Source organism: Salvelinus fontinalis, chromosome 12 (assembly GCF_029448725.1).
Source record: "Salvelinus fontinalis isolate EN_2023a chromosome 12, ASM2944872v1, whole genome shotgun sequence".
NCBI lineage: Eukaryota > Metazoa > Chordata > Actinopteri > Salmoniformes > Salmonidae > Salvelinus > Salvelinus fontinalis.
Window position 1 is genome coordinate 19,200,042 of NC_074676.1, and position 16,848 is coordinate 19,216,889.

Consider the following 16,848-nt stretch of genomic DNA (forward strand, 5'->3'; position numbering starts at 1 on the left):
TCTGTCCTGTACTACTGATCTCTCCTACAGGGTGTGCTGCTCTTAGCCCCCTATTCAGCCTACTCATACCCACCACAATGACAGACCAAGGGGAACCCTGGAGAGGAAGTGGAGAACCTGAGGAGGAGGAGTTACCACAGATGGATGGGTCATGTGACGCTTGTGAGCCTGATGAGGCCCAGCAGGCAACCCAGGTGTGTTACACCTGCAGCTTCGCCTTCTGCTCTACCCACGCTGAGAAACATGTCCACAGCACACGACACCTACTGACGCCCTACGGCCAGGAAGTGGAGCAACCCCAGCCCCGGTCCCAACAGCCGGCCAGGGACAGAGACACAGAGGAGGGGGAGGAAAGGGTTCGAGAGATTGGGCGTAGGGCAGAGCAAGAGGTGGTGGAAAATGGGGCATGTGGTGGGACTGGGGTACAAGAGAACGAGGCGTGTGGAGGAGAGAGAGTCCAGGGGGAGGGGAAAGTTGATGATGAAGATGATGGTGATGAAGAGGCGGTGGCAGCCCCAGAGGGGGGTAGTAAGAGGGAGACGGTGACAGTGGAGAGGCTGCGCTGTAATGAGCATGGCCAGGAGGGTACTCTTTACTGCAAGACTAACGAGAAGGTCATCTGTGTGGTGTGTGCCGTGCAGGGGGAGCACCGCGAGCATGAGATCATCACCTTGCGCGAGGCCTACATCTGGCAGAAGGTGAGTCGCACTTAAATGATATCATACCTGCAGGCAGACTCGCAATGACTTCACATAAGAATGTTCACTACCTGTCAACACGTTTATAACATAGATATTACACTGTACTAGAGGTCGACCGATTATGATTTTTCAACGCCGATACCGATACTGATTATTGGAGGACAAAAAAAAGCCGATACCGATTTATTAGGCCGTTTTTATTTTTTTTTAACGTTTTTTTTATTTTTATATATATATATATATATATATCTCATACACACACACATTTTTGTAATAATGACAATTGCAACAATACTGAATGAACAATGAATACTTTTATTTTCACTTAATATAATACATAAATACACACACACACACAGCTCTGAAGTGACAATGATACTGAAGAGTCTGCTTAGGAGACAAATACTCTCAACTGTTTGAATAAAAATAGAGTTTAAGTTACCTGTGATGAATGTTGAAAACAAAAACTGTCATTTCTATATGCAGGAAATCCTATTTTAATAATGGGCATGGTAAGAATTGACGACCAAAGTGCGAGTCATAATTCCCGTGACACCTTCTAGCAAAATCTGAAAAGCGGTTCCTTCATTTATTCCATAGGATATTTTTAGATTCACTTAAAATAAGGTCTGTGTTTCGTGTAGGCTTACACCACATTGACAATTTTATAACTCTGTAGATATCCATAGGACAAGGTAACTCTGATCAATATTGGCTAAATATAAGAGAAGATAATTTTTTTTGTAGAGTGGATTTATGAAAATATGTTGACAAACGTTACCTTATCCTAGTGAGATTTACACGGGTATCAAAACGTCGAGGCGGTTTAAGCCTGCACGAAACACAGACCTTATTTGAAGTAGATCAAGACATTCTCTATGGAAGACATGAACGGTAAAATAACGAAGGAACCCCTTTCAAATTCAGCCGCAAGTTATTACAGGAATTATAACGCGTCGACTATTTCTCTCTAAACCATATACCTTTGACTAATCCGGAAACTATCACCTCGAAAACAAAATATTTATTCCGTTCCGTATTTTATCTAACGGGTGGCATCCATGAGTCTAAATATTCCTGTTACATTGCACAACCTTCAATGTTATGTCATAATTACGTAAAATTCTGGCAAATTAGTTCGCAAAGTGACTCTGCGTGCAATGAACGCAAGAGAAATGACACAATTTCACCTGGTTAATATTGCCTGCTAACCTGGATTTCTTTTAGCTAAATATGCAGGTTTAAAAATATATAATTGTGTATTTATTTTAAGAAAGGCATTGATGTTTATGGTTAAGTACACATTGGAGCAATGACAGTCATTGATTGAATGTTTTTTATAAGATAAGTTTAATACTAGCTAGCAATTTATCTTAGCTTACTGCATTCGCGGCACAGGCAGGCTCCTCGTGGAGTGCAATGTAATCAGTGTTAGAGCATTGGACTAGTTCAATGCTGTCGTTCTGCCTCCTACGCCGTCATTGAAAATAAGAATGTGTTCTTAACTGACTTGCCTAGTTAAATAAAGGTGTTAAATATATTTTTTTTAAATCGGCAAATCGGCGCCCAAAAATACCGATTTCCGATTTGTTATGAAAACCTGAAATCGCCCCGATTAATCGGTCGACCTCTACACTGTACCACCATTAAAAACCTTGATATAAGCGCAGTACCACATTTATAACATGGATATAAGCACAGTCCCACAATTTAACAAAACACTACAGTACATGACCAAAAGTATGTGGACATCTGCTTGCCATACATCTCATTCTGAAATCATGGGCATTAATATGGAGTTGGTCCCCCTTGTCTGCTATAACAGCCTCCACTCTTCTGGGAAGGCTTTCCACTAGAGCAGGGGTGTCAAACTCATTCCACGGAGGGCCTAGTGTCTGCAGGTTTTTGGTTTTTCCTTTCAATAAAGCCCTAGACAACCAGGTGTGGGGAGTTCCTAACTAATTAGTGATGTTAATTCATCAATCAAGTATAAGGGAGGAGCGAAAACCCGCAGACACTCGGCCCCCCGTGGAATGAGTTTGACACCTGTGCACTAGATGTTGGAACATTGCTGTGGGGATTTGCTTCCATTCAGCCACAAGATAATCCACTAATATGAAGGGGTGTCCTTTTATACTTTTGTATATATAGTGTATACAAACATGCAGACCCTTAACAAAGGGCAACAAGAGTTCTAAACTTCCATTCCATTGTAAAGGGGGAGAGAGATCCTTGCCACCTGTGTCCTTGACTAGATGCCCTGCAAAGGTATTCTTCATGGATAGAAATCATAGCAGTGGCGTTCAGTGCCATTTAAGATGAGGGAGGCATTTTGTTTTTTTTCTTCAGCATGGCCTTATTTCAATTACAGCATATTGGATGACTGTCATTCATGTTCCATTCACCCAGTTCAATGTAACAGCGATAGGTTTAGACTACTACACGATACTCAATGTTTCCCTATACCCATCACGAGGTTGCTACAACCTAGCCTATGAATGAAAGTTTACAATGTAGGTGCACACAGGTCGAGAGACAAATTTGAGGTGACAGACAGTGACACTTGGACAGACAGTGACATTCAATACAGCCTTGCACCATCCTGCTTGCATCTAGCTGATATAGAGTGTAATCATTAGTCCAACATTTGCAAACGAGTTTCTATTGGACAAATTCAGGTATGTTTATCCCCATTTTGGTCCGTTTGCTTCTGTTATAGGAATCATTTTTCAACAGAATTGGCGAAATGAATACACCCCTGATCACGTTCACTTTCATATCAGCCACGTTGTATTCCTTCTCGCATCTATGCGCTCTCCTCTCAACTCTTCCTTTCGCTTGTGGAATGCACCTCTCAACTCTTCCTTTTCGCTTTTTAATGCACATCAGCTGTATGTGACCAGGTGAAAAAACCTTTCCAAGCCAAACCACTACACACAGCCTACATCGTTGTCACCATATTAGCTAAAGTAACGTCATAGTCAGCATAGCTAATAGAACTAGCTCGTTCATAAACCCGCTACAATCATGCAGTAACGTTACAGTGTAAAGTCAGTAAGCACTTACACCGGCGGGGTGGCAATACAATACATTTGTCAAACCAAAAGTTTACCTAGACTTGGAAGAGTTCCAGTGTTCTGTTGGATAGTCATTGCCAGCTAGCTAACATAGCATCCCTCTGTTTGAGCAGGATGTTTGAGTAGGCTAAACTAGCTAGCTGCATTTGCTGGCTAAGTAAGGGAAACAAAGTGAGAGAAAAAAGGCAATCTCTCTCTCTTTCTTTCTTGCTTCTCTTTCATTTTGGAAGAAGAACCATGAGCCTCCTAGGTTTTGTATTGAAGTCAATGTATCCAGAGGAGGACGGAAACTAGCTGTCTTCCGGCTACACCATGGTGCTACCCTACAGAGTTGAGGCTACTGTAGACCTTCTTTGCAAAATAGTGTGTTTTAGTCAATTATTTGGTGACGTGATTATATTTAGTATAGTTGTATTTAAAAGGCTGGCATACAGTGAAGTGACACAGCCTGTATGTAACTCATTCTAAGCCCTCTACTGCAAATTACATCCCCTATAGGAGAAACAATACTATCAATATTGTTTATGTAGTGTCTGTAATATTATATGATAACAATAGACTAATAGCTCTCATGCACGGATACATTACCTCCAGTCAACACACTAGGGCTTTCTAAAAGTTGAGCAGAGTATCTCCATATGTTTAACACAATGATTTCATGTCAAAATAATAATAGTATGCCACCATGTAAAGGCTACAATGACCTCCATGACAAATCCTCCCAATTATTCAGCCCTATTAATAATTTGTATGGAAACAAGCTTTATTTTTTGGAATATTATTAACATATTCCAATGTCTGTTTGGCTAGGGAGAAATTCCTTCCCAGATGGCTTTTTACTGCAGGCGTTTTACAGCCCGTCCCATCCCGTGACTCACTGACTAACTGACTGCTCTCTGTGGGCAGAGGAGATATCATGGATAATGTGCAGGAGAGGGAATGACACCATCATCACTACGCAGGGAGGAGAGAGATGACATTATCACTGCCCCATTTACACTCAGTATCATTATAGCACCAATTAGTGATGAACCAAGTGGGGTAATCATCATCATAACTTTGCCTCTGAGGAATAGATTAAGCCTAGGAGTGATGGAATTTTACAAAGTTCAAAAACTAACCAACTTCAAATTGTGTGACTGTCTGTCTGTGTGTTGTCTTTGTTCTCCTCCAGAGCAGGGAGGGTTATGACCTGCTGGGCTGCACACAGAACATGGCTGACCATATCAAGACCAAGTGGACCAACCCTGAGGTCAGTACAACCAAACTGTTACAACTAACATTCCAAAATGGCCGACAGTGTTTCTACCTCAGAACACTGCTTTGAACAAGAAAGTCTGATTTATTCTCCTAATTCTCTAAGAACAAAACCCAGCTGTGGCAGTATGACACACATCAGTCTAGTGTGAGCTAAAGATGGATTACACAGAGATTACATCCTAAATGAGACAGAGGAGAACTATACATGGGAGCCAATTATTCCTATCTACTGACTGTGTTCCGTTCACTGAGAAGGCTTCCACTTGGCTTCCTGGAGCGTCGTACCTTTCTAAAAACCTAGGTATTTATGACATCACCATCTAAATCTGTCTTCATCTCCTCCCAGACAGACATCTGTGGCTTTGTTGAGCAGTACTGGAGTAACAGGGATACATCCTGGTTTACTTCTGAGACATAGCAGAGGGCTATGGTTCCTACAGTAGGCTATAGGATTGGCAGGTAGCTAAGTTGCTCTCCCTCTTGCCAGGTTGGCCCATTTTAACACACAGCAACTCAAATAGACTTTCTTTATCCCCAGTCAACCTTGGAAATAATGGCTTTAATGTCAGCCTAAATAACTTAGTGAAGGGGACTTAGTCACTGGGAGTAAATCTGTGTGTTCGTGCGTGCGCACGTGGGAGGTCATTGCTAATCAGCCAGGTCTAATTTATTTACCATAGACAGTGTTGAACCTGGCCCTCCAGCGAACCCTGCAGCCTTAACACTCTGCTGTGTTGTTACATAACTATGTCTCTGTGAGCGGAGCGGCGTAACGACGCCCCATCTGAGAGCTGACCCGCTGTCAAGCACCATAAGGTTAATTTGAACACCCTGTGAAAAGGTAATATTGGCAAGTAGTCACTGAGTACCCTTATTGGCAAGTAGTCACTGAGTACAGTTACATGTACACAATAATGTGATTATTGTGGATAGTCAGATTAATATAATAGTTTGATTAAAACGTTGACATGCTTTGCAAGAAGAACGATTTCCCTAATAATTATATTTACATGGACACATCTGAAATCAGGCTACCTGCACTCTTATCAATGCCAATCAAAATAAACGTTCTACCACAGTGACCATGTTATGTTTGGGAAGCCTATTTGATTCTGAGTTCAGACATATATAAAGTTTGTATGTGAAAACTACTTCTAAGACACATGCATTCAGTTGTTCCGAACACACTTCACTTGTGCTAAAGAGGGAGGCTCTCTGTCACGATCGTCGTAAGAACATTCGGACCAAAGCGCAGCGTGAAATCGGTTCGACATTTTTATTATAAGTGAACCGCACAACAAAACAATAAAGAATAAACGACACGTGAAGCTATGGAGTGCTCATAGGCAACTACACATAAACAAGACGGCTGCCTAAATATGATCCCCAATCAGAGACAACGCTAAACAGCTGCCTCTGATTGGGAACCATACCAAGCCAACATAGAAATAAAACAACCTAGATTACCCACCCTAGTCACACCCCGACCTAACCAAAATAGAGAATAAAAAGGCTCTCTATGGTCAGGGCGTGACACTCTCGGCTGGTGGTAGCACATGAGCTGGTCAAATACACCGCTGGAACGCCGATTGAGGTCTTTACATGTCCTAATAAGTTGAAAGATTGCTCAGAAAACCAGGTGTTTTAATCGACTTATGCATAGTTCAATTTGGACCTTATAGCGATTTAATATAAGCAGACTTAAGGTGTTTCCGTGACTATTGCATAATCTGCCTACTGCCATAATCAGTTTAATATCGTACTCACTGGAATACCAGCCCTGGCATATTATCATACTAGGATACCAATGCTGCCCCCGGGCCTTCCTGGACCTTTTGTCTCCTGTCTTCCCACCAGAGAGGTGTGGCGTGTTCAGGAGAATCCACTTCCCTCCTCACTCACAGGCTGAAGCGTCAGGAACCATTAGGTGGATTTGTCAGTGTGTCCTCTCCATGCTCTCAAATGTCACAGCTTTTCATTATGCAAGACTACTAGCTGCAATAGTTCAATGCTGGCAGAGGGAAGGGTGTGTGTGTGAAGGGGAAGTTTGAAGAGATTAAACTTTAGCATGGTCCCAAGGGGGTGTGTGTGTGTGCGTGCATGTGTGTGCTTTTCAGGGAGGTGAGTGGATAAAAAGGTTTAACCCATAGCTGCTGTTTACTTATTAAATTCTCTCTACTTAATTATGTACTCTGCCTCAGGTATGGGGATTTTAATCTTCACGTCTCTTAACTCATATCTCCATGCTCTGCAGGGGGATGGAACACACACACACACACACTATACCTGCAGGGAGAATGGAATATTATACAAAAAGCACAGTAATGCTGTGACTCAGTCCATACATATTAATGGGTGACCAGGGGATTAGGATAGCATGGGGGGTATGCCTGCCTGCCTGCATATCTATCCGCCTGCCTGCATACCTAACCGCCTACCTGCATGTCTCTGTCTGTGTGTCTCTCTCTGTGTGTCTGTGTCTGTCTCAGAGAGCAGGTAACATTGTGTGACGCGGGGAGGTTTAGATCAAGGCAGCAGGTAGTCAGCATATTTACCTCTGTCTCTTATTTTATTTACTGTCTCTGCATAATTCTGTCAGTGGCGCACTGCCTTCTGTGGTGTTGCCTGGCTGCCTACTCAATCACCTCAGACAGGGACCATTGATTTGTGGGATTTCACAAAGTGTAATCCATAGAATAGTCTTTTGGAGGAAGAATTGTTGACATATATTTGACATTTGTATCTAAAAGCATAATTGAGAAATAATTGATAAAAGTTGGCATATCTATATTTGGTCTTCCACAGGCCTCCTTTAAGACTCCATAGTGTTTCATCTGTAGGTGCGACTAAGCAAACATTGGTGTCATATGAAGCTTTATCGTTTGCTCTGTAATATCAGTAGTGTTTTAATTTCAATAACTTTCTTTACATTACTTTACAAATATAAGAAAATAAACATGTTTGGGCAAGATATTGCTGAACATAATATGCGAAATTCTCTGTATAAAATGGGCAATAACTTTAAAGCGGAACTTGCTCCTCAAGAATTGCTGGTGGCCATGACAGAAGCCAAGCGTGAGTTGGTTTGGGGGTGTGGTTTGACGTGGATGTGCCCTTGCCAAACAACCTTTTATATAATACGATAGAAGCAGCATTCTGCTGATATAACAATGTGTACCTTTCACCATTCCCAGCTGATACAGATACTGTGCCTATTGGCATTTTGTCTGGTGGTAATGAAATTACTTTGGCAAACATGTCACACACCATCCTGTGTGGTGTCCCGTATAAAACAAGGGTTCGCTGATCCTGGTGCAGAATACACAGGATTCTCCCTCCCCATATTGAATGATACCATTCAAATAAAAAATAAATAAATACAATACAAGTAAAAGTTGTGTCTAGTAAAATGTTAGTGCTGAGTGCCAGGTCTCTCCATTTAGTTACATCAGTATCAAGCTAGTCTGTCAGTCTGGACTTCGTCACATTCTTGCAAGTCGCCATGTGCTGGCTCCATACATGTTTCTGTGAACACATACACACATAGTACCTGCCACTGGTAATAGAACAGTGACTATGTTTTACCAAAACAGGTACAATGTTGAAGTTTGAACAGTGCATTCGGAAAGTATTCAGACCCCTTGACTTTTTCCACATTTTGTTACATTTACGTAAGTATTCAGACCCTTTACTCAATACTTTGGTGAAGCACCTTTGGCAACGATTACGGCCTAGTCTTCTTGGGTATGATGCTACATACTTGGCACACCTGGATTTGGGGAGTTTCTCCCATTCTTCTCTGCAGATCCTCTCAATCTCTGTCAGGGTGGATGGGGAACTTCGCTGCACAGCTATTTCCAGGTCTCTCCATAGATGTTCGATTGGGTTCATGTCCGGGCTCAGGTAGGGCCACTCAAGGACATTCAGAGACTTGTCCCGGAGCCACTCCTGTGTTGTCTTGGCTGTGGGCTTAGGGTTGTTGTCCTTTTAGAAAGTGACGCCCCCCCCCCCCCCCCCCCCCCTTCTGAGGTCCTGAGCAGGTTTTCATCAAAGATCAAAGTCAGACCTCAACCCTGACTAGTTTCCCAGTCTCTGCCGCTGAAAAACATCCCCACGGGTTTCCAGGTTTCCTCCAGACGTGACGCTTGGCATTCCAGCCAAAGAGTTCAGTCGTGGTTTCATCAGACCAGAGAATATTGCTTCTCATGGTCTGAGAGTCCTTTAGGGGCCTTTTTGGTAAACTCCAAGCGGGCTGTCATGTGCCTTTTACTGAGGAGTGGATTCCGTCTGGCCACACTACCATAAAGGACTGATTGGTGGAGGTTCTCCTTTCTCCACAGAGGATCTCTGGAGCTCAGTCAGAGTCACCATCGGGTTCTGGTCACCTCCATGACCAAGGCCCTTCTCCCCGATTGCTCAATTTGGCTGGGCGGCCAGAACTAGGAAGAGTCTTGATGGTTCCAAACTTCTTCCATTTAAGAATGATGGTTCTTGGGAACCTTCAATGCTGCAGAAATGTTTTGGTACCCTTCCCAGATCGGTGCCTCAACACAATCCTGTCCCGGAGCTCTATTGACAATTCCTTTGACCTCATGGCTTGGTTTTTGCTTTGACATGCTCTGTCAACTGTGAGACCTTTTTATATAGACAGGTGTGTGCCGTTCCAAACCACAGGTGGACTCCAATCAAGTTGTAGAAACATCTCAAGGATGACCAATGGAAACATGATGAACCTGAGCTCAATTTCAATAAAGAAAAGCTGCGTTTGACATGATTACCTAGACATACTGACCAGCTCCAATAGACAGACGAGTGCTATATGGCACACCAATCCAAACTCATCTCTCGGCATGTCCAGCCCACTCATTATCTCAGCCAATCATGGCTATCGGGAAGGTTGCCTGCTTTTTCTGTGGCTAAACCAACTATGCTTGTAATTTATCTCTTTTATTCATATTTACAGATGGCATATAAGTTTGATATTAAGGCACATGAAAGTTCACATGGTCGAGAAGGCATTTCTGCCAAAAATGCATTTTGATATAAAAAAATGTTTTACTTTCACACAGCTCTCCTGTGAAATCATGACTTGTCTAGTTTCCTGAATCGGGCCACAAATGTAAATTGTCCGGTGGTCATTTGATTAATTGTTCAGCAGTCTTATGGCTTGGGGGTAAAAGCTGTTAAGGAGCCTTTTGGTTTTAGACTTGGCGCTCCGGCACCGCTTGCCGTGATGTAGCAGAGAAAACAGTCTATGACTTGGGTGACTGGAGTCTCTGACAATTGTATGGTCTTTCCTCTGACACCTCCTATTATATAGGTCCTGGATGGCAGGAAGATTGGCCCCAGTGATGTACTGGGCCATATGCACTACCATCTGTAGTGCCTTACGGTCAGATACCGAGCAGTTGCCATACCAGGTGGTGATGCAACTGGTCAGGATGCTCTCTGGTGCAGCTGTAGAACTTTTTGAAGATCTGGGGACCCATGCCAAATCTTTTCAGTCTCCTGAGGGGGAAAAGGTGTTGTCGTGCCCTTTTCACGACTGTCTTGGTGTGTTTGGACCATGATAGTTCGTTGGTGACGTGGACACCAAGGAACTTAACTCTCGACCCGCTCCACTTCAGCCCGTCAATGTTAATGGGGGGCCTGTTCGGCCCGCCTTTTCATGTAGTCCACAATTATACCAGAGAGTGCATTATATTCCAGTATCTTTGGTTATAATTAACCACCACGGGTCGTTGCACACCAAGCTAGCATTACTGGTGCAGACGGGGGCCGACGAACTCCAAGCACCTATTCTGCATACTAGGGTCCTTCGGCTGGGCATGCACACCATAGAGGCATGGTCAATACGTATTGGTGTTTTCAGTCTCTAATGGCAGTGATCCTTTGAGCGCGTTGGGGGAGATGAAACAACGGAGCCCTAATCATAAGGGAAGGGCAGAGGGGTGATTTGCATATGGAGCTTGGCATAACGGGGCATGATTTCTTGTCATAATTGTTCATCCAAATGCAACCTTCATTTACTTGTTGTGACGCACGGAAGTTCCAAACTATGTTTTAGATGAGACCAACATTTCGACACTAGAATAAATGTTACTGACCCATATCGATGCCACATAGGCCATTTTCAAAGGGATTACTTGCTTTTTAGGGGCATTCACTCTTGAAAACTAGCTGAGATCCCACTTTGGAACTTTGATTTGCACATGGAGTGTATTTTATTGAAAAATGTGCTTATTTTTCCATGGTCATTCATTAATGTAACAATTATTATATTTTAATAAAAATACTCATTGCATAGCAGGCGCTAAATCTTTGTAGCATCTATAGATGAAATATTATAGACTCTTAAAGAAGGCCTGGGTATGGCCTTCATGCCATCCAGGACCTCTATACCAGGCGGTGTCAGAGGAAGGCCCTAGAAATAGTCAAAGACTCCAGCCACCCTAGTTATAAACTGTTCTCCCTGCTACCACAAGTTAAGCGGTACCGGAGCGCCAAGTCTTGGTCCAAGAGGCTTCTACCCCCAAGCCATAAGACTCCTGAACATCTAGTTAAATGGCCAGACTATTCGCATTGCCCCCCCCCCCCCCCCTCTCCACACCACTGCCACTCTCTGTTGTCATCTATGCATAGTCACTTTAATTAAATCTACCTAGATGTACATACTACCTCAACTAACCGATGCCCCCGCACATTGACTCTGTACCAGCACCCCCCTGTATATGTTGTTATTTTTTTACTGCTGCTCTTTAATTACTTATTACTTTTATCTCTTATTCTTATCCGTATTTTTTTTAACTGCATTGTCGGTTAGGGGCTCGTAAGTAAGCATTTCACTGTAAGGTCTACCTACACCTGCTGTATTCGGTGCGTCTGACTAATACAATTTGATTTGATTTAAAGGCCTGGATGTGGCCAAAATGTCATAAAAACGCCAACTTTGATCAATTATCAAGGACAATTCGATGGATTACATTTCGTGAAAAACCCCCAAATCATTAAAAAGAAAAAAATCTGGGTTTTGTGAGGAATCACTCCATTTCAGGAGCGCCTAGTAATACATACAGTATATATACCATCTGTCTCCATCTCTTTACCCTGCTTCAGAAAATCTACAACAGCAGTAGACACATTAAAGCTGTCACGGGGAGGCCAGGAACAGACAGAAATGCTTTAAAAAAAAAACATGGTGTTGGGCTATTTCTCTCTCCCTATTTCCCTCTCTATCTACCTCTACCTCCATTTATCCTTCTTTCTCTCTTTTCACAGCATTTAAATTTAATTACAGTATGTATCATTAAACAGGAGCTCACTGTAGCTGACGTTCTTTCACAGCCGATGTCACAGGGCCTCTCTTTCTCTCCCTCTCTCTGACCCTCTCTCTCACTCTCCCTCTCTTGCTTTCCCCATTTGTACATTATTTTAGAGGGGGAAAAGGGAGAAAGTATATATTTTTTTAAAGTACTTCTCCTTTGTTGAGTTAGTGGGTAATTTGGAGAATGTGATTGCTTGCAGAGAAATGCCGATAACAGAGAGCGAGAGTTAGAGAGAGAGAGAGAAGAATGGGGCTTTGGATCTCTCTGGAAAAGTGTTTAGAGCGGGGCCATTGTTGCCAGAGGGAGGGATAGATTGTTCAAAGCCATTTAGTCCTAATGTTCCATTAATGCTTTTTAGGCCTTGTAAAAATAGTACGCAGAGCCTTGGACTGGGGATAAGCACCAACCGGACCTACAGTATATAGGGAGAGATGATCTGCACAGAAAGTTTTATAACAAGTGTACAGGCCTTAATATTTAATTTCTGATTTGCTCAGTGTTGCTTCTAACCCAACCAGGTCTAAAGATCTGACCCATTATTACCGGCGCAACATTTTCTTTCTTCCTATAGCGGATCTCAGGGACCGCATCGTCTAACCATTTGTTTACACTCTGTTCAGTCATGTTACCTCATTGGCTAGCTAGCTAATAACCTGGTAGCTTTACCAGTATACCAAACATTTGTAGCACAGAAAGAAAGTAAAAGAGATAGCTTCTTCAGGAGATCAATGATCATAGACATAGCGATGAATGAATGACAGATCTCTTGAATGTCATCATCACAATATGTTTTTAAAGGGATGTGTACAATTTTCAAAATAATGCATCTCAATAGGAAAATAGTGTTTTTACACCATGTAGGAACCTAATATTTCACAAATGACTTTGTATTTTCAATTACAGGTATTTGTATAAACAATTCAGCCTTTATAATAATCTCATGTCTTTACAGTGTTACATATTAGTTTCTAGGGCACAACATGTTCTTCAAAATAAACTACCCACTGGGCACACACTGGTTGAATCAACTTTGTTTCCATGTCATTTCAATGAAATGATGTTGAACCAACGCAGAATAGACCTTGAATTGACGTCTGTGCCCAGTGAGTAGAATTCATATTGATAGGCTGTATCTCAGTCAATTTAGAAAATTATATTTTCTGGTGCTCCTACGTTTAATGTGGTGCTTTTAACTTTTTTAAGTTGTTAGCACCTGGGTGCATTGCTACTAGTGTTAGCGCAATGACATGCTAGCAGTTCCCATAGGCTTCCAGTCATTGAGCCAATAACTATCCCTTTAAAAAAAAAAAATGCATATGTGACCAACCTCCTCGATTTGGTCTTATGTAGCAAAATTTGAAATAGTATTTTTTACAATGGATAAAAGTAATGACTCCGAGCTAGTAAATGGTATATCATACACTGCAGTTGAGGAACAATGGAAAGTATTTCTGCTTTGAAAGTTGATAAACTTGTAACCCCACTTTTGAGAAAATGGCCCTTGAATTATTTGCTACACCTACTGGAGAGTTCTTCTTTGTCTACAACCTTTCAGCATGTTTCATACCCTCTTAAGCCTTAGCCCCACCCATCTCATTAAGGATTCACATGTGAGGCCATGTAGTAAACGCACAATATATACAATAAAATCTGTTTATTTGTCACATGCAAAGGATACGGAAGGTAGAAATGGTTCACTGAAATGGTGACTTGCATAGTAGCAATTTCAAAAACAGTGTCCAGATAAAAATATTTTAGAAATATTTTATAATTATTAGATGACACTTACCCAACACACTTGTCAAAATTGATGGGCCATATGAAGGAAATTCTATAACCACCACCCAACATGTTTAGCTAGGTGGATGGGTCACTATTGTCCAGACATGTACATGAAGTATAATAGATGGCCGTAATCACCCCCAGATACACCTGGCTAAGTTGATGAATCATGTAATAATATGTCCAAAGTGGGGTCTTTTTGTTTAGACATGTAGCTAGCTAGCTAAACAATGAATCAGCATAATCCGAACTCATACTACTACCAATACAAACATTGTCATAGCTGTAGTACGAATCTGCAGGATGCTAAAGCTAACAAACTAGGTTCAATGTTAGCTATCTAACATTAGACTATCTAACAATGCACATGGATTTCTGATTCGAATAATTTTACTACATAGATCAACGACTTTCTGATAAAATTAGAAGCGTGTATCTGAATATGTGGCTAGACTCTTACCTGTATACATGGATGAACGCTTCATGGCAGACAAGAACCATTTAACTCCGTTTTGTTTGTAGCTACATCTTGTTGGGCAAGGTTGTGTCAAGTCACTCTAGTTCCCACTGACCGTGGCGTGTGCAGAAAGTAGCCAATCACTTTTTCCAACTGATCTGTCGATAGTGCCTGCTAAATTCAGGGCATCAATGTTGATGAGGAAAAGTAGCAAAACTTTTGTAATTCTCGATGGTTAACGTTATACACTTTTCAAAAATGGCGTGTTAGAAAGGACTATCAGCACATACTGAACAGCTCACTTCACAGACAGACGCATGCTACATGGCAGACCAATCCAAACTCATCTCCGGGCATGTCCTGCCCATCCATTATCTCAGCCAATCATGGCTAGTGGTAAGGTTCCTGCCTTTGTCCGTGGCTAAACCAACTAGGCTCGTAATTTAACCATTTCATTTGTATTTATAAATGGAATACAAGTTTATTATTACAACACATGAAAGTTCACATGTTCCAGAAGACATTTCTGCCAAGAAACGCATTTTGATAGATTTTTTTGTTTACATTCAAATGGCTCTGCTGTGAAGTAGTGATGTGCGACATACGCCTAGTTTTCTGAAACGAGTCACATATTTGTTGCAGCGGGGAGGAATGAATATAGGGGAAACGCTGATGCTAAATATTTCAACGTAACCAAGACTAAGGAGATGATTGTGGACTACAGGAAAAGGAGTACCGAGCACGCCCCCATTCTCATCGACGGGGCTGTAGTGGAGCAGGTTGAGAGCTTCAAATTCCGTGGTGTCCACATCAACAACAAACTAGAATGGTCCGAGGGCACGACAAAGCCTATTTCCCCCTCAGGAAACTAAAACGATTTGGCATGGGTCCTGAGATCCTCAAAAGGTTCTACAGCTGCAACATCGAGAGCATCCTGACTGGTTGCATCACTGCCTGGTACGGCAATTGCTCGGCCTCCAACCGCAAGGCACTACAGAGGGTAGTGCGTACGTCCCAGTACATCACTGGGGCTAAGCTGCCTGCCATCCAGGACCTCTACACCAGGCGGTGTCAGAGGATTGCCCTAAAAATTGTCAAAGACCCCAGCCACCCCAGTCATAGACTGTTCTCTCTACTACCGCATGACAAGCGGTACCGGAGTGCCAAGTCTAGGTCAAAAAGGCTTCTCAACAGTTTTTACCCCCAAGCCATAATACTCCTGAATAGGTAATCAAATGGCTACTAAGACTATTTGTATTGTGTGCAGCCCCCCCCCCCCCCCCCAACCCCTATTTTTACACTGCTGCTACTCTCTGTTTATCATATATGCATAGTCACTTTAACTATACATTCATGTACATACTACCTCAATTGGGCCGACCAACCAATGCTCCCGCACATTGGCTAACCGGGCTATCTGCATTGTTTCCCGCCACCCACCACCCGCCAACCCCTCTTTTTACGCTACTGCTACTCTCTGTTCATCATATATGCATAGTCACTTTAACCATATCTACATGTACATACTACCTCAATCAGCCTGACTAACCAGTCAGGTAGCCTCGCTACTTTTATAGCCTCACTACTGTATATAGCCTGTCTTTTTACTGTTGTTTTATTTCTTTACCTACCTATTGTTCACCTAATACCTTTTTTGCACTATTGGTTGGAGCCTGTAAGTAACATTTCACTGTAAGGTCTACACCTGTTGTATTCGGTACTTTCTAATGTATGCATGACTATGAGTTCAAGTGATGGTTAAATACAATTGTAAACACATACAGGCTTTAGCTGTCAGCTATGAGTATGTGATGTTTTGCTGGTCCCAAGAGTGTTGGCTCAATGTTAGCATTCTCTATCAGTACTAATTGGTAGCACCTTCTGAATCTTTAATCCCAAAGGAGCCACTGTCTGATGTTAATTTCACTGGAGTGTCTAGACTTCTGAAGTCATGTGCACAGCACTATTTCTCTATCTCATGGCCAATGTTAAGAAGTTTACTATATTTAGTCAAACCCACAACTCTCCTCTGTAACATTTTGATAGCTAGCAGTTGTTCCCTGTCTTTGTGTAGCCTCGGAGGCACAGTGGCCCAATGCCCATGGCCTTGCCAGTGTGTCCTCTCTCTCCTTGCCTCTCTCTCACTTTGCCTCTCTTTTTCTCTCTCTCTTTGTTTCTCTCGCTCTTTCTCTTCATTAAGTCCTGTACCCGCTCTCTCTGGTGTCTCCAGTTGGAGGCCTCGGTCT

At 42.4% G+C, this 16,848-nt stretch overlaps 1 protein-coding gene across 5 annotated transcripts in view; it reads left to right on the forward strand.

Annotated features, from left to right (window-relative positions):
- The window catches only part of LOC129866920 (tripartite motif-containing protein 44-like), a 91,020-nt gene that overhangs the window by 31,713 nt on the left and 42,459 nt on the right, over positions 1-16,848 (forward strand). For all 5 annotated transcript variants that reach the window (XR_008761551.1, XR_008761550.1, XM_055939950.1 and 2 more), the window contains exons 2-3: positions 31-698; positions 4,953-5,030. Coding sequence is in view for 3 of the 5 variants with exons in the window: in XM_055939950.1 (XP_055795925.1) it covers positions 78-698; positions 4,953-5,030 (699 nt within the window). In the remaining 2 variants the exon portion in view is untranslated. The remainder of the gene's footprint in view (positions 1-30; positions 699-4,952; positions 5,031-16,848) is intronic.